Here is an 18,311-nt window from a genome sequence, read left to right as displayed (position 1 = left end):
TCAACAAAGTAATGTAATTTAGCTCAGGTAATGGAAAAGAGCAACAAAAAAGGCATCTGCATTTGATTGAGACAGAACTAAGCATTTATGAGCACCATTCTTAAATATGAACTTGAAGCAACAGTTATCCTTCAAAATAGTTTGACACAGCATTTTTTGGATTTACCTTTCTCCACTGTACAGCCATTTTAGCTTTCAGAAAATGGAGAAAAAGCTTCTTCTGCATTCACTACTGGTTTGAGAGACACCCTACACAGTTGAGTTTCTTCTTATCACACAGATAAGTTTTAACAGCAGTTCAGTGATAAAGGAGGTGTGTTACCTAAAAGGTCAGCTTGGTCACACAGTGCCATAACACACACAGCTTTCAAACTGTTTATCCTGCACTGACTGGGGAACTTGGAAAGGGAGCAATGGAGGGGAATATAATAACATTCTACAGAAATCATTAATTATATGAAAAATTATTAGGAAATTTGTCATAAGAGCAAAGAAAATACTCAGTAATTATATTTACTGTACACTAGGTTTAAAATATCCAAGGTTTAAAATATCCAAAGAAAGACTGGTTAAAACACCATATTTCATTTGGTGAACAGGCTGAAAAAAAGTCTTCAGCATTAAGTCTTCAGCATTGTTATATTTTTAAATAGTTCTTTTTAATGACAGATTGAGAATTTACCTCTGAAGTTCTGTTTCTTCTTTTGCAGTGTGCTTGTAAGATCTTGTGTCTTCAGAGTTCTGAAAAAAAAATTCAGGAGCTTACAGAGGAAACTGCAGTTGAAAAAAAAAGCCTTCATAAGACAATGTCAAAACTGGGTGGTTTGACTGCTTAGAAAAACACCAAGGTCAAAGGGTGCCAAGGATGTGCATGCAAATATAAGGGTGCAAAGGGTTTAAGAGCACTTCATGATTCAATCATGGAGCACTTCAATGCTTACAAAGTGATTCAAAAGGGTCCACTACAGCAGTGACAAGTACAGACCTGAGATAGTAACATTCCTACCATGATCAATTCACAGGCACTCAGGTAAAACCATGTGCCCACATGTAGTTTTTATACATCTCTGGGTTATAGGACTCAGTTTTCCCCAAACCACAGCAGGGTGTAGGAAGTTACAACAGAGAATGGTAACACATGGATTATTTTGGATAAGGAAGCTCCAGACAGTTCATCCTTTCACAAATAATTCACTCCTTCAATAACTGGGGCCTGCTGACTCAGTGAGGCCACCAGGTCACTGCTGCAGTGATTTGTCCTACCTAGAGAGGCCTTAGCTGGTTTGCTCCCACACTAGAGAGCACTTCATGCAAAAATCAAAGGCTTGCAGAAACCAGGGGAGTCCTAAACTAAGGGAGTTCTGAGAACTTCTGCCTGTGGCTGGTCTGGAGCTGCAGGACCAATACCAGCAATGCAAAGAGCAAGCAGAATGACAGACAATTCCAAAGGCTCCCCCCGGGGCCACATGCACCCCCCTGCTGTCCCCAGCAGCTGGAAAGCACTGAAGGAGCTCCCCTGGGGTAGGTGGAGTTCATGGGGTTGCTGGGACAACTTCTGGTGAGGACAAACCCATCTCCAGCTGCTCATTTCTCTCTTCAAGGCCTATTCCCTGACAACCATGAGTTTTCATGACATTTTTAATATCTCTTTTTAACCTACCTCCTCCTTTTCTCAAATGTTATCGTTTAAATTAATCATCATAAGCAAATTTTCCTACTGTTTCTCTTCTCCCAGCACAACCAGTTTGGGGTATAAGGCACCTCCCACCCATGCTGGGATCACACTGCAGGACACTTGCTCCTGTTAGAGATTTCCTCATCTTTTTGCTGTTAAAGCTGTATTCTTCAAACTGGTGAGGCATTAGCAATGGCAATAAGCTGCAGTATGAGGTTTTAAGCCAAGTGTTTACCCTTTGTATTACAGAAGTAAAAAAACCCAAAACAATAAGGTATCTTATGATAAGTTATTTTTAAAAGACAAATTGAATAATAGTAAGGAAATCAGGGCAAGAAATCATAGTTACAAACATTTGACTTTGAACAACATTTACTCTATGATTAGAAAGCTTCTAACATGAATAATTCAGTTTATAAGTCCATAATCATGCTCATTTATTAACAGCTGCAAAAAATTGTTGAGAAGACAGGTAAAAGTTCTCTTACTTTATAAATATTCCTTGCAAAATATTACAGGAAAAAATGTAGCAAATTTAAGTGTGGATTTAATAAACTACTAATTTATCAACTATGTATTACACTTCTGAGGGTAAATAACTTGTCAGAAGTTGGACACAAACAATAAAAAACAATAGGAAGCTACACACAAGTATGAGCAAAAGGTGACAACTCCTGTAGCACCTGCATTTTACAAGTGATTCAGTGAAAGCTGACTCACTAGATACAAGTATGTACTAGAATATGCTGAGAATTTTGGTCATTAATATATGTCTCAGTGGCTAGAAGGAAATATTGGAGAGTCACTCACCAAAATGCTGTGAAGTGCAACTTGTGGTTAATCAGAAAATTAGGATATACGATCCAAGTTACAGAATAGTGCAAGAAAACAGCACTGGTTTCAGCACCAGTATTAAACCAAACTTTCCTCAAACAGAAAGATACACTAAAATGAAAAAGTTTCTTATTTCCTGATACCCATACTACTCACAGCTTCTGAAGAAAAACACATTTATCTGCCCAACTCAACCCTCCTGTTGTTCTTTATGACTCTGTCTTTAAATTGGATTCATCCTTCCACCACAAGGCTGCTAAACAATTTATGTTCTCTTGAATGTAGGAGACTGAATTAAGATATAAAACTACTAATATTTCTGCTCCTACTTTGTCATCCTGGCCATCCAAAGAGACTTCCTTTCCAGACAGTTTCTTCAGCTTCTTTTTAGACATCTTCAAATCCTATTAAAAAAAAAAAAAAAGTGTTGTCTTTATTGCTTGTATTAAGTTTTTAGATCCAGATGAGCTAAAAATAAGTTTTAACTGCACAGAGAAAAATACTTTATAATAGCCTTAATAGCCTTCTTTTGTTTTCTCATTACAGAGCCACAGCAGATCTGAACAGGGTTAATTAATTATTCACATCTGAGGGGATGCCAGAGCAGAAATGACAGCAATTCCACCTCCCCAGAGACACCTGTTTTGTACCAGCAAACAAACAAAAACTAGCATCCTTTAACACTGAGTCGTATAACCAAGTTTTAAGACCATCGGACCTTGGCAGGGGTTGCCCAGGGCGGTGTTGGAGTCCCCATCCCTGCAGGTGCCCAAGGAAGGCCGGGACGTGGCACTCAGAGCTCTGGGCTGGTGATCCCGGTGGGGATCGGGCACAGCTTGGGCTCGATGGCCTTGGAGGGCTTTTCCAACCCAGCCGAAGCTGTGACTGCCTAAGGCAGTCCCGGCTGCCGCCGAGGAGGGAGGAACCACAGTGACATCCCGCAGCAGCCCCTCCACACAAACAGCGCGCACCACCAGGAAGTTCAGGGCAGTTGTGGAAAGCTTCACCCGGAGCTCCCAGCGAGCCGATCCCAGATCCCAGACCCGAGCAGGGCACCCCGGGACCGGCTCCGCCCTGAGGCGCGGGCAGCACCGGACTCTGAAGGAGCCTCTCACGGGGGGCTGAGGGGCGACAGCTCCTGCCTCACTCCCTCCCTCCAAGGGGACAGCCGGGGGGCCCGCAAGGCACCCGGGGCGCTGCCAACAAACACAGCTCCCCTCCCCTTCCCTTCCCTTCCGTCTATTTCCCTTCCCTTCCTCCCTCCTCAAAGGAGGCCGTGCGCCGCCGCCTCACCCCGCTCGGCCGCTCCCCGGCGGGCCCCGCGGCAGCTGTCGGGGCCGTTCGGGCGGCTCGAGCCGTGCCCGGCACGGCTGCCCCAGCCCCGGAGCGGCTCCTCCTCCGCCGCGGTGCGCGCCGGGCCGGCCCGGGCGCGGCTGGGAAGTGTAGGCGGAGCGGGCCGCCCTGGGCGTGAGGGCTCCGCGGCAGCTCCGCCCCGGGAACATGGCAGCGCTGGAGGCGGCGGAGGCAGCGCTAGAGGCTGCGGAGGCCGCGCTGGGGCGGCGGCAGGAGCAGCAGGAGGAGGAAAACCACAACCAGGACTACGAAGGCGGCGGCGAGCCGGCGGCGCTGAGTGAGAACGGGCAGGGATCGGGCGGGTTGGGGCAGCCGGGCCCTCCGTGCCGGGGCTGAGGGCGGGCGGGCGCCATGCGGAGCCCGGGCGGGTTTGAATTTACACCCCGAGCTGCTTTGAATTTACACCCCAGGGCCGCTCGCCGTCCCCGTCCGCCCGCGCCGGGGAGCCGTGAGAGGCGCAGGCTCCCGGGTCTCCCGTTTTCCCAGCGCAGTGCCGGGCCACACGTGTTCCCGCCGGGCCTCGCTACGCTTGAACCCGCGCTCCTGTCGCTTCTTTCTTCCCCAAACCTACCGGTATTTTGTCTTTGGGGATCATTTATTGTTCCACGAGGTCTCTTAGGGAGCCCTAAGTGCGGCGTGGGCCGCGCGGGCTCAGCCGCGCATCTTTGCTCGCAGTTTTTTAAATCCAAACGTGTTTGCGCCATGTGCTCCGGGACGAGCCTGCTGGAGCAGGGAGGTTGGACCACCGTGGTCCTTCCGACCTGATCCGCTCTGGGACTCTGGAAATTGGTTTTGCTGGACTTCCAGTTCCCCAAGTGAGCCCTTGCTGCCAGCCCTTTGCTGCTGCAGCATTACGGTTGGAGTGAACTGAATCTTCTAATTAGTTCATTTTTGTGTGTAAATGTACTTTAGGCTCTCTGAAGAAGCATTATTCTGTTTGTGTGAGATCAGGGATTCCCCGTGGGCATTTAAAAACTCTCGACGTCTTGGTTCGGTAGAACCTGCCTTTCTTCATCATTCAGTGTGAAAGTTTACCTCTCTCCTTGTACATTTACATATTAACTAGCTGTTTTTTACATATATCCGTATTATCCTTTTCAACCATTCTAACCTCTCCACGTGCTCTGAAGATGCAGACAGTCCAACTCTGCTGGGTTTTGTCACTGCTGTACTCTCACTATACATTTTTGTAACCGTTTCCACTTTGCCTGCAACTAATCAATAGTTGTTAGGGATTTCTTACCAAACATGCTTTTACTTACTCTTTTTCCGTCTGTCTTTGTATTAATAAAGCATGTAGAAACTATCACCAGGAATCCTGCAACTTTTTAATAGAGCAGTAGACTCCATGCAAATCTTTCTTAGGTGAGTTGCCATCTTAAAACAGGTCTGTGAGGAGCACAGTAACAGTCTCTTTGTAGCAATTCACCTCCTGATAGATTTTAAGATAGGTAGAATAATTTTACTCTGTGCTTCTGTTTTTTCAGTTTTGAGCCCCTGTCTTGAGGTATTCCTCCCATTTTTTCTTTCTGTCAGTTTTCATAATAACAGATATTCTTACCTAACAGCAATGTTTAAAAGAAAACAAACAAAAGTAGCCCAGGGGAATCTGAAGAACTGCTGTAAGATCCTTCCAGCCTGTCTTAAGCTGTGGTCAGGACTAGGTGGATAGGGAAGACCAGAGAAATCAGAGAATCATGCAATGGTTTGGGGTTGGAAGGAGCCTTAAAGCCCATCCTGTTCCAGCCCCTGCTATGGGCAGGGACACCTCCCACTATCCCAGGTTGTTCCTTCCACATCCACAGAACAACCATCCATTCCTGCATCCTCTGGAAATAACTTCCAACACAAACCAGTTTGTAGGTCCGTGTTTTCTCCATGAGGTACATCCCAGCCTCTGTGTCAGGACAGACAGCTCGTGGTTGCCTTTTGTGCCCTCTCTGCACCTCCTGTCTCTCCCATCCAGGCTGAAAAGCCTTGGCCTGCTCTGTTGCTTCTCAATAATTGCAAAGCAATGCCAGAGCTTTATTTGTTGTTACCCATGGTTGAAACTTCACTAGTCCCACCTGTCCCCTGGAATTTCGCTGGGAGCAGGACAGTATTTGTAGATTTAAGTGGCTTTCTGAATTCTTTTCTAGTGCTTCCTCATATCCCTTGGAGAGGGATTGGACCATGCCTTCTGGGGAAATTCTACCTCTTCCTTCAATTATTTTCCCCGGGTTTGACTATTCTCCTCATTTTATCTCCCCATCTCTCAGGCTCTTTAAATGCTTGAAATTCTTCACTAGGCCCATCTGCCCCAAGAAGTAATTCATTTGCAAACGCTGATGGCACCAGCACTTACCCTCATCATTGCCTCTGCTGATAGCAAATTCCTCCTTTAGTCCCTTCTTTCATACTGTTTGATTCATGAACTAAACTGTTACCAAAGTTTTTTAGCTGATTGTAAATTGTCTGGGGAATTTGGAGCTCCTCCTTGCCTGCTTTGCCTTGCATTCTGTCACAAAACAATATGTAAATGTTATTTTGTTCACCTTAAACATCTGATACTGATGTGTGAATAGTCATTTCCCCTGTCCATGGTTACGTTATTCCACAGCGGTTTCCAAGGATAATTGGAGTGAAAATTCATCTCATACTATTCTCCTATTTAACTGTTTTTCCTCTTTCATGCTTTTAGTCAGCACCAGATTATTGAAAACAAATGAACGTGTTTGTAAAGTTCAGTTACGTGTTTGTAAAGTTCAGTTACATCGGTGACACTTTTACTGTGTTTTTATTTGGTTTTGAGATGGTTTGGTCTCTGAAAACATGAAAAGCAAGGACGCTGATATGAAAATTCCCGAGTCAGAATTGGAAGCTGAAGACAGAGGAGCAGAGGAAGAACGGCCAAGGGAATCTGATAGCAACATTTTGGATCTATCATCTGATTACCCACGAGGTTTGTTAATAAACTCTTAATATTTGTGCCATGTGCTGGAGGAAACGTAGAAGAACTAGGGAGGAAAGGTAAAGGGAGTGTGTGAAATCTCATTTTAAAACTCACCTCTGTATCCTGCCATGGATCAATTGCTTTGTCTGGCACAAGAAAACCTGAATATTTATCCTGTAAAAACGTTGTAAAGCTAAAAGTTGCTACAGAATCTGTTACAGTGGACTGGGAAGTTCTGTGTGCTGGAATCAATAAAGTAGATTTCAACCTAATTTTCATGGTATTGGCAAATGCTGACTGATAAGTTGAAAAATCAGGTGGTAGATTTAAAGGTTAAATTGTTTACCAAGGGAAGGGAAAAAATGGTAGGATTTCATGTATCCTGACTCCACAGTGAATAATTGTTCTTAAATTTGGTCCACTTACAGTTGATATTTAGTTTTTCCAGTGAGTTCATAAGATGTTTTTGTACTGCTTTTGTGCATGATTTACATTCACTAACAATGCTCAGCAGTAAAACCCAGTGTAAAGGGAATGTGACTTGATCTTTTCAGCTGTTTTTTTTTCAAATTAGGATCTTTCCATCCTAGAAAGTTTGTGTGTCAGTATTAAAAGGAAGTAGAAATATATGAAAATATATGGATCTTTTTAAACAGCTATTCTGGGGGTAATTTTTGAAGTTATTTGTGCTGCCATAGAAGTAAAAGGACAAAACCAAGTATTTCAGTCCCTACTGCAGTCATTCTCAAACAGTGCTAGATTTGATATGCTGCATAGAAAAGTAGCAGTAAACTGAAAGCAATTTTTAAACTAAGAATATTTAATTTCTAAATATTTCTGGCATTTTTTTTAGACAAACATATTTCAATTCAGAGACACCTTGCTGATCTAGAGAAACTGGCTGACCTGAGAGACGGTGAGTTATCCACAGCAGTGTCCCAGAACACAGATCTTTGTGTTACAGGCATTTACATTTTCCTTTAGATTTTATCTTTAACACACTACATATATTTATGATATTTAAAGATGAGGGGTTTTGTAAAAAAAGGCTTTATGAATTATTCTCTTGTTCCTCTCCTAAATTCTGCCTGAGAGGTTGTTTGACATTCAGCTAGTTTTTATTTAGGCTACTGCTTCAAGGGCTTCAACACCTTTGTACACAGCCTTGCCTTTGCTTTTTGTGTCTCACATGCAGGATTTTCAATAATTATTTTATATTTTCCAAAATTATTTTATATAGGGGACATTGCCTTATTTTGCAGCTTAAATAGATATCAGCTGCTTGTTTTGTCCAAAGGATTCAGGAGTTGGAACTTTCAAGTCTTTGCATGTCATCTGTAAAGTTCTGTTGTTCCTCAGTACTTTTCAGAAATTTCATTATCTTCATGTTCCTGGAGTAAAAAAATACTAGAAACCAAAACCCAAAGGTTGTAGAAGTTAGTGATTTTAAAAGTTTATAGTGATTTTGGTCTATATTCTATGGAGGAGAAAGAGGCAGCCCATACATTTGAAGTTTGTGCATGAAATAGAATGTTCCCTGAAGATTTAATCTATAACTCATGTTGGTTTTACCTTCAGCCTTTTTTCTCTTGGCCTGCATGTCAGCTAACACAAGTGATAACTGCATTTCATGTTTCTCATAGTTTTTAATGTATTTTCAGATGAAAGGAAGCCTTGTCCATTATGTCCTGAGGAGAAATTCAAAGCTTGCTATAGCCACAAACTCCATCGTCACTTGCAGAATTTGCACTGGAAGGTTTCTGTTGAATTTGAAGGTAATGGCAATTGGGTTTGAATAGTAAATACTAGAAGAAATTGTGAGTATGTTCTGTGTTTCATGTTTCAAAATTCCTCTTGGCTTGAGCATTTTGTTATCATCTCTGAATTAGAACCATATTTTGACAGAATGAATTTTGAGGTGGTATGTAAAATGTAAATGTGAAAGAACTCGTATTATTCTCCAGCCAGAATGGTTACAATTGTACATTTTCTCTTTAGAAAAACACCAATAATTGCATGGCATCTTATGAAAATGACCATAAAATTTTTAAAAAGTGCATAATGAAAACTACTTCAATAAAAGTTTTAGTTATATAGTAATAATAATCAGACACATACAGGTGATCAATTTTAGTGGATCATAAAGATTCCATGGGTTCCAATAAACACTTGAAGTCTTTATGTAGTATCAGTACTTAGTAGCCTTAATTGTTTTTTAATGAACTCTGTGATCTGCTTATGACATGCATTAAAATCCCTGCAAGAAGTTTAGGAAGGAAAATAAAGTGAGCAGTGTGTGTTTTTAAAAAACCCAGGTGTATGGGTTTGTGGCAAATAAAGTGACTATTTAGAGGATGAGCAAGATAAAATTGACCTATAAATTTTCCAGCTGGAGTATCAGGTATCTCATTTTGGTTTTCTTTAACTGTGCAACATATGTTTATAGATAAAGTCTTCACACAAGTCTTTTAGCCAGGTAACAATATTTTTGTGAATGACTCACAGGTACTTTTGAATTGGAGACTTGGTGTAGCTTTGTAAGATGCTCAGAGACTTTATTAAGATAAACTTTAAATTCTTTGCATTTTAAAGTTTAAAATGTATAATTAGCTGATAAATTTCCCTGTGCAGAGAGGGAATGTCCCAGATAATTGGTGATGTTCTTTCTCTTGTTGCTGTCTGGTGAAATCTGAAGTGACAGCATGTGGTGCAGGCCACAGACATGCTGTTCATTTACTCTTCTGGAATGGCATTTGTTTTCCAGGGTACAGAATGTGCATCTGTCACTTATCCTGTCGGCCAGTAAAACCCAACCTTGTTGGAGACCAGGTAAAAATGCTGAATCCCAGAAATTCTTGTTACTGTACAAAGTGGGGGATTTGGGTGACTGAGGGGAACTTTTGAGATCTGCTTAGTCTCCAAATACATCTTGCTGCTGTGTGTGTGATGCCAAAAGCTTCTTGGTCCAGGATGTGTGATGGAACCCTTGGGTAGCTGCATGTGGCTGTACCTCTCTCACTGGGGGGGGCAGCTCTGGCTGTACATTCCAGATACTTTGTGTGTTTTAGAGGTAACAGATGACTTCTCATATGTCTGTGTTCAGTTCTACTTCAAGCATGTTTTATGTATTCTGGAACTACATAAAAGGCTCTATTTTACAGACATTGTCCAAGATGGGAGCTCATTACCACTGCATCATCTGCTCAGCAACTATAGTACGAAGAACTGACATGATCGGTCACATCAATCGTCACGTGAATAAAGGAGAGACTGAGTCCAGGTTTAGCACAGGTGAGCTCTGACTGACAGGAAACATTCAGTCTTCTTCTGTCATATACCACCTGCAGTAACACAGGAAAAATTCACAAACAGGGTTAGCCTTTCTAATGAAAAATCTGCCCTTAATATTTCAGAACTTTAGTTTCATCAAACTTGTGATTTAGTCTTGCATTGACCAGTTCCTGTGTTCTTACTGAGATTACAAGTACTCCCCTCACCCTTAATGTTGTAAGTACCAGCTTGAGTGTCTCCAAAACAGCAAGGACATGACATCCACAGGGAAAAAAAAAAAAAATCCGGAGTAAATCTTTCTGCAATGAAAAATCCTTATCTTTTTATCCAGACTGAACCAGCCTGGGTTCCCAAAACAAGGTTTTTTCAGTCTCAGAAAGACATGGTAGAGGTGTCAGTAGTTCTTTGGTAAATTGCAATCCTACCTGACTTGGTCCATAATGAGACTTTGGTTTCTAAACTTGCATAAACTAGGTTAAAAACATTTTAAATAATTGGAATGCCAGTAGTTTGATGCCTGGGCATTACTTTGGATGTCTGAAAAGCGATAGTAGTACTACATTCCATATCTTTATAGATTTTGTGCTGTGAAATACTTTGATCTCTGTGTGCTTCCCTTCAGAGCTGTGAGTAAAGAATGGCCCATTTAGTATTTTTAACAAAATGCAAGAGGCAGTTTTTCCTCATAGAGGGAGGAGGAATCCGAGGTTTTGTGACCTGTAGGCACTGGGCAGCTCTTGGGGCCCCTGATGGTGGAGCAGATACACCATGTGTGTGTTTGAAAGCCCTGAGAGGGGCAGGGTCATATCCAGTTGGTACAAATTTTTCCTGCTTGTTCCCAGGTACATTTTAGACTGTGGATGAACTGCTCAGAGGAATGGCAGCCTGTGTTTACAGTTTCAGATCTGAAAGCTTGTTTTGCCACAGGCTGTCTACACAGAGCTCTGGTGCTGGAATTGTCCATGTGCCTGTGCTGTTCATGCATTTTGTGTGGCTGTTCAATAACTTAAAACAGATCAAGGATTTTTGCAGTTCATTGAGACACATGTAGGACTTTGATAACAGGGTTTTAATTAATTAGAAATGTATTACGTTTAAACGTGCAAAACAGATGTGCTAAGTGTCAGGTTCAGGGGCTGACTTTCTTAAACTGGAGTGGATACATAAGAGCCCAACTGAGAAACAAATCTGGTGTTTTATGAGAAGAAAATTGTGGCAGAGCATGATCTTATTTGCCACTTTTGAGATTAGAATATAAATTGTTGCCTGCTTCTCCCCTCATCCTTGTAAACTGCTCCATGTGCTGGTTGGATTGCAGCATAACCTAGACTTCTTGCTTTGTGGGAGCAGTTTTTTAGTGTAATTTACCAACTGTGTTAATACTAATTTCAGTTCTCACCAATTCTTTCCTTCTGCCTCAATTACCTGTTTCAGTTCGTGCTCCCAAGTCATCTTACAAAGTGGTGAAGGAGTCAGCCACAGATGTGCAGGTTCTTCCCAACCACTCCACACCCCAGAAAACAGATTCCTATTTTAATCCTAAAATGAAACTCAACAGGTGAGAGAGCAGGGAGTGGGAGGATGCATCAGAGGGGTGGGAAGTTTGTAGTGAAAAATCTGTGTTTTTAAAAGCAACCCTGCAAAACTTCTGTTCAGAGGGAAGGAGAAAGGAATTTCTCATCAGAAAACTCTTCTTGACAAATAATATTTATACCCAAAACCACTATATGTGAAATAGTGTAATTTCTGGAGTTATTAAGTATTTTCCTGCAATTAGTAGATATTACTTTAAGAATACTCTGCTGTAGAATTCAGCTTTTCAGCATAGCTGAGCTTTTTATTTACAGTTCTTCCCTGTAAAAAGTGGAGTTTAGCTTAAATATCCCACTGTTAGGTTAAAGGGAGATAAATAAGAAAAAGGAAATAGAACTGTTCTCTGAATTTACAGACTGTGGCCATTTTTGTCTTGCAGGCAGTTGATATTCTGTGCGCTGGCCGTGCTTGCTGGGGAGCGCAAACCCATTGAATGTTTGGATGCTTTTGGTGCCACTGGTAAATCCATTTCTTTAATAGTTTGGGTTTAAATCCAATAGGAGGAAGCAGCAGAAATTCATAACTGACATCACATACCCAAAAATAATGTCAGATACACAATAATTCTCTTCCTTAGGCAGAGAGTCCTGAGCTTCCATACAAAAAGACAGCTGTCAAAAGCTCTATTAAGGCTTTTAAAAAGGCTGTAAATAATATTTAAGTTCAGTGGTCTTAAAATCAGTTGTCTTATTGTCCTTAAATTTTGTTTTTCCACAGGAATCATGGGGTTGCAGTGGGCAAAGCACCTCAGAAGTTCTGTGAAAGTTACAATTAATGATTGTAATGAAAATTCTGTGACAATGATTAAGGAAAATTGTCATTTAAACAAAATGAAGGTGAAACTGAACAGTAGGGAAGAAGACAATGGTGAAACTGTGGGAAATGGAGAAGAAAATAGTGACACCATTGAGGTGACAAAAATGGATGCCAATGTTGTCATGCATTTGAGATCATTTGATTTTATGTAAGTGTTGAATGTTTCTGTCAGTTTTCTGTTTTGGTAATGACACACCCCACCCCACTTCCCAGTATGTGATTATTTGGAGAAATTGGCATGATAAAATAATCAACCAGCAGTCACTTGAAATGTAATTTTGTCCCAGAAATGGTGTGGAGACAGAACTTTAATCTTAAATGTTTTTAAAAGTGCTGGAAAAATATTAGTTTTTATGACATTCAGAATGGGTTACAAATATACATGAAAATTTTAACCCAGGCTGGTTTTTTTTTTAATAACTTCATTGTTTGTTTGCTGAAGGGAAATACCAAATCAGTTTTGGGTTTTTTTAAAACTTGTTTTTAGTTTAAAATGCTGTTTGTTGCATCTCCCGTTTTTATCTATTTTGCAGCATATTAACTTTGAATTAAAGCAGGCTGATTCTTCCAGGTTGGGTATATAAATGCATGCATTCAAACCCATTCAAACAGATATCAAAATAAGTGGTGGGATTTTTTTTGTGTTATTAATGACTGACATTCAGATCTAAGCATTGCTGGAAGTTTTAGTCCTGTTCCTTCTTTCTGTTTTAAATGTGATCATAGATGAAGGTTATAAAACAGTTTTTTCCTCAGTGTAAAGCCAGACTTTGGAGCATTTACAGACACTCAGTGGTACATCCTTTCTTTTCAGCCATTTGGACCCCTTTGGAACTTCTGTGAATTACCTGGACTCTGCCTTTAGAAATGTGAGAAACCTTGGCATTGTGTCACTGACATCCACAGACATCAGCTCCCTCTATGCCAAGGCTCAGCACGTGGCCCTGCGTCACTATGGCTGCAATATTGTCAGAACAGAGTACTACAAGGAGCTGGCAGCCAGGGCTGTGATTGCTGCTGTCACCAGGTACTGCTCAACCATTTCCAATTTGGGTAAAAAATTATTAGGTAATTATTTGAAATAATTAGTGACTGGGCAAGGTGAAAATGCATCAGTAGGGTGGGGGGGTGGGATGGTAATGTGAAAAAAAAATACCCAGACTTGCAAACTCTTCTATTTCTCTATCAATTCTGCCATTTTAAAGCTCCATAGGACTTCCTAAATACAAAATAAACTGCTTGAATGGCTTCCAGCTAAGCCTTTCAGGTAGACTTGCTTCAGTGGATGAACCTGATGTTCACTGCACATCCTCATACTTGAGGTTAAAAAGATGGATGTGCTTACTGACTTGTGAAATCAGTTATTTGCATATAGATACCCTAACTAAACTCAGTCTGTTAAATAAATGAAGACCTAAAACCTAATTGGAGAAAAAAGGTAAGAGGAGGGGAAAACTGCTTGGGAAAGATGAGGAGGAAGTGAAATAACCAGAGGTTTTGAGAATGCCAGAGCACAAATGCTGAGCTGAACATGTTTAGATTTCCCTTGTCCTCTCCCTGCTCATGTGATGATGCAGGTGGCAGTCCACTATTTCTAGCTGTGATAAAAAGAAGTAAAATTAGATTTGCTTGGCCTGCCAGGGAGGCCACAAAATGAGGCACTTCAGAAAGAACACTTCCTCCTGCTCTCTCAACTCTTTAGTAGCTCTCTCTAGGAAGGGAATGAGCTCAAGAACCGTGCAGCAGGTTCAGGTGTCCATGGCAGTGTTTGCCTGCTGAATTCAGTACAATTTGGGCTTTGTGTGTGTTTGTCCCCCCAGAGCTGCAGCTCGCTGTAACAAGGGCATTGAAGTGCTGCTGGCAGTAGCTCTGGAACACTTTGTTCTGGTGGTGGTCAGAGTTATACGGGGCCCAACCACTGCAGATGATTCAGCAAAGAAGGTCCGATACCTCATCCACTGCCAGTGGTGTGAAGAGAGGGTTTTCCAGAAAGAGGGCAATATGGTGGAAGGTAAATGGCTTTTCTTTTGCAGTTTGTCTCTCTGTTCTGTGCCTTGTTTATATTTACATCCCATTAGTAGCAATTCCCTTGTATGTAACAATGTATGTGAGGTGGAGAGGGTGCTGTGCTTCATGGCCATGGGCTGGATTGGTCTGCATGGATTTTCCTGTAAATGGACTGGATTTGTGGCACAAATTGCTCAGATTGTGGCTGCCCCATCCCTGGAGGTGTCCAAGTCCAAGTTAGACAGGGCTTGGAGCAGGCTGGGCTAGTGGAAGGTGTCCCTGCCCATGGCAGGGTGTGGCACTGGACGGGCTTTAAGATCCCTTCCAACCCAGACCATTCTGAGAGTTGTTTCTACACAGGACACCCTCCCAGCCTGCTCTAGCTGCTGGAGCTGCCAGGATGCCCGGTATGTCCATGGATCTGCCACTTCAGGAAAAGCCCTAGGATAGGGATAGCCTTTGATACTATTGGGTTCCTTCAGATGGCAGCAGCTAGATAGCCTTTGGTGTCAATTGCTTTTCTGCTGCATTTCAGTTCCTTAAAATGCAGTGGACTGAGCAGTCTGGTTTTCCCCTGCTGTTGTTAATGGGTTGTCCCCACATACAGGTTAGCAAAGACAGAAGACAAAAATTGCACTCCTGTTTTAACACTGATTACCAATCAAGTCATCAATCACTAAATCCCACCATGAGCTGCTTGGCAGAAGTGAAAATACTGTCACACTTCTGCTGTTGCCCTTCCAAATACCTCACTGAAGTGAGCTCCCACTGCATCTCTCTGTCTGTGCAGTCACACAGGCATGGCTGGCTATTGCCAAACAATTCACATGCTGTTTTTCTGCTGCAGAAAACCCTTACCAGCAGCTCCCCTGTGACTGCCATGGCAGCATGCCTGGGAAGACAGCAGTGCTTCTTGGTCCTCTCTGGTAAGTTCACATCACAGGACACATTTGGAGAACCACTCTGGTCCAGGAGCTCTGAAGCTCAGCTGTTCATACCATAACATTTTTTATTTTAGCACTACAAAAGGAGGTACAGCAATCAGCAGGAGCTCAGGAAACAGAGTGTGGATTTGAATTTAGTGGGGTATTCAGTTTTTCCTTTTGTTCAAACCAGTTAATAAATAGTAACGTATTTTAAATTCCACATTCAGTGCACTTATGGAATATGTCCTGCACAAGAGAACCTGCCTCTTGTGTTCCTCTATTTGCCAAAAGTAACTCCTGTTACTCTAAACTTGTGGAGAATTTATTAAATAAATCATTACATGTGCTGATGGTAATAAATACTACATTGCTCATTAATTAATATTTGTAGAAACAAGAATAAATCATTTAAAGCCTTTAAGCTATTTCAAATCAGTATTAAAAATTATTGGCAATCAACAGCACCTTTCTTGAGGGGGTTGAATGACTTTCTCTACATCTTAGGGCAGAAATTACTGTTCTTGAGATCTTGATTTTTAAATTATTTTTTTAAACAAGACCAGTGTTGTTGTCATTGCAAAAAAATCAATTCAGTGTAACATAATTGCTAATCAATTTGGGCAAGAGAATTTTGGAGCAGCTTCCATTAAGAAGCCTTAACTTTTGACTTCTCTTGTGTTTCATAGGTCAGGAGCTCTCTTTAACACTGGATTCCTCAGGAGGATGCTCCTGGAGGCTGTGCAGTATGGCTTGGATGAAGCTCAGCCACTTCTGAAGACATTAGTTTGTGAAGCAGAGTGCACAACTCCCAAACATTTTTCTACCCACAGTCCTGGTGATGAGAACAAACAAGGTAAGAAAAGGGGCAGCCTGTTCACAGAGAGGACTGGCTTTGTGGTGATTCTTAGAGATGCTGATCCCTGATAAGTTACTTAACAGCAGTGTATCCATAGAGTTGAATGCACTATTGAATATTTGAATTATTTCATTCTGTGTAATTAAAGCGTTTTGCCACTTTACAGTAGAATTAATTTTGCCTTCTAATTGTATTCTAGAAGAGTGTGGTGTATATATTAGAACACAAAATACTTCTGCAGAATCCTACTTAGTACATGGTAAGTGGAGCATTTTGGTGTAGCTTTTTTTATATTTAACAGTATTGCACTCTGGAGTTTTTTTCCCAGCCAGTACTGAATTAGATTTTATCTTTATCCAGAATCATATTTATTGATAAAAGCCGAATGCCAAATACTCTATGAAGGCCACTGTAATTTACTTGTTACTACTGAAAATGGCCTGTTGATTGAATTCCGGCCCGGTTTTACCTCTGCAAACACCAGCTTAGAAAAGCAGGCACACAGCTGAAGTTGCTGCATGGCTTTGTTTTTGTGTGTGCTGTCTGAGGCTTTGCTGGTGGTTTTGGGGTGCCTGTGAGTGCTGAGTGGTTTCTGTGGCCTTGTTGTGGTGCAGGCAAGAGGAAAAGCGAGGAGGTGCTGCGCAGCGCGGCGAAGCGGCAGCGGGCCGAGCACTGCGCCGAGCACCCCCCGTTCTACTACAACGTCCACCGGCACAGCATCAAGGGCATGAACATGCCAAAGTAAGTGTGGCTTCACCTTCCAGCCCGGTCTGACACTGACACACAGCTTGTTCTGAGTCAGCCCTGGCAGCACCGTGTCCATTCTAAATGCGGGAATTTGGTTTTGCTGCCTTTCTTCCCAGGTTAAATAAGTTCCTGAACTATCTGTCAGAGGCCGGATACCGCGTGAGCCGAACCCACTTCGACCCCATGGGAGTCCGCACCAACGCGCCCCTGGCGCAGTTCAAGACCATTCTCATGAAGTACAGCACTCCCACCTATGTGGGGGCACAGGCAGAGGGCCCTGTGCATCTCCCCGGAGAGATCCAGGTGGGAGAAGAGGTTCCAGCTGCTGCAGTGATGAAGGTGGAGGAGGCTGAGGGGGCGGAAGATAAATCCGGGGTCGCCACCACCGTGTTCACAGAGTCCTACCCCACTCACTGTGCTGCTGAATAATGCAGACGGGTTTGTTCATCAGGATGTTACAGACTTCCAGCACACCCTGTTCCAGTAAACCACTCCTTCCTCCCAAGCTGGAGTTTGACCGTTTTGAGCTGCCTGTTGTACTTGGAAGGGACAGTTTAGACTTAGGTAACAGAATTTAGCCCTGATCCCAGCATGGCTGTGGTCACAGAACCAGCACTGTGGGAAGGCTGTGGAGTTACCTGCTTTTATGTTCACCTCTTTTTCACACTGAGGCATGGAGGCTGCTTCCCAGTCTGTCCAAGCCTTACTGCCAGCACAGCATCCAGGAGGTGGGACAGGGCTAACAGTGTTCAGCATTTTGGAATATGACATTATTGTGAAACAGCCTGTTCCTAAAATGCATCATTCCTAAAACCTGGCCAGCTATGATCCAGAGAGAGAGGGCATTTAAAGGTAACAAAATAGCACAGATAAAATGCCCTCTGAGTTAAAGCCAGGCAGTCCTGCCTGGGTGCAGCTGTAGCTCCAGGTTGCACATGTAACTCTCCATTCAGGTCTGTTTCCAGGGTTCTGCCTCCAGGCAGGAGCTGATCCCAGGAGAACAGGAAGGACTGGTGACACAGCTGCTAGCGAACTTCAGTTTGTACCCAAATCGTAGTGAATTGTGTAGTCACTCTAGGTAGTTGTCTGCTCAGAGCTTACAGTGGTTGTGTGCTGCAGAAAGGTACAGGGACAAGGGACCACACTGGACCTTCAGGTGAAGTTTGTGGTGAGTTGTCAATAGTAACTCTGAGCTAAGATCTCTTCTGTGAAGGAGCAAAGCTGCCAGGTGTTGGCAGCTCTGGTTTCCTTAAATACATGGCAGCATTCCAGCCAAACGAG

The 18,311-nt window shown here is 42.5% G+C and overlaps 2 protein-coding genes across 2 annotated transcripts in view; one reads left to right on the top strand and one right to left on the bottom strand.

The window, feature by feature from the left end:
• The window catches only part of SWT1 (SWT1 RNA endoribonuclease homolog), a 25,210-nt gene extending 21,199 nt beyond the window's left edge, over positions 1 to 4,011 (bottom strand). Inside the window, 4 exon segments of the mRNA XM_066555225.1 lie at positions 683 to 741; positions 2,839 to 2,913; positions 3,803 to 3,966; positions 3,969 to 4,011. Coding sequence (XP_066411322.1) covers positions 683 to 741; positions 2,839 to 2,913; positions 3,803 to 3,966; positions 3,969 to 4,011 — 341 coding nt within the window.
• Positions 4,001 to 18,311, top strand: TRMT1L (tRNA methyltransferase 1 like). The gene is made up of 16 exons (XM_066555226.1): positions 4,001 to 4,139; positions 6,654 to 6,803; positions 7,648 to 7,710; positions 8,456 to 8,569; positions 9,559 to 9,623; positions 9,956 to 10,085; positions 11,520 to 11,643; positions 12,058 to 12,137; positions 12,396 to 12,642; positions 13,309 to 13,521; positions 14,315 to 14,505; positions 15,349 to 15,427; positions 16,114 to 16,280; positions 16,483 to 16,542; positions 16,898 to 17,024; positions 17,147 to 18,311. Exons 1-16 carry the CDS (start codon positions 4,010 to 4,012, stop codon positions 17,457 to 17,459), a joined length of 2,253 nt encoding a protein of 750 aa, XP_066411323.1. The 5' UTR covers positions 4,001 to 4,009; the 3' UTR covers positions 17,460 to 18,311.

The sequence above is a fragment of the Molothrus aeneus genome, chromosome 9 (assembly GCF_037042795.1).
Source record: "Molothrus aeneus isolate 106 chromosome 9, BPBGC_Maene_1.0, whole genome shotgun sequence".
Taxonomy (NCBI): Eukaryota; Metazoa; Chordata; class Aves; order Passeriformes; family Icteridae; genus Molothrus; species Molothrus aeneus.
Note: the sequence above shows the minus strand (reverse complement) of the source record. Positions and strands in the feature narration are given on the sequence as shown.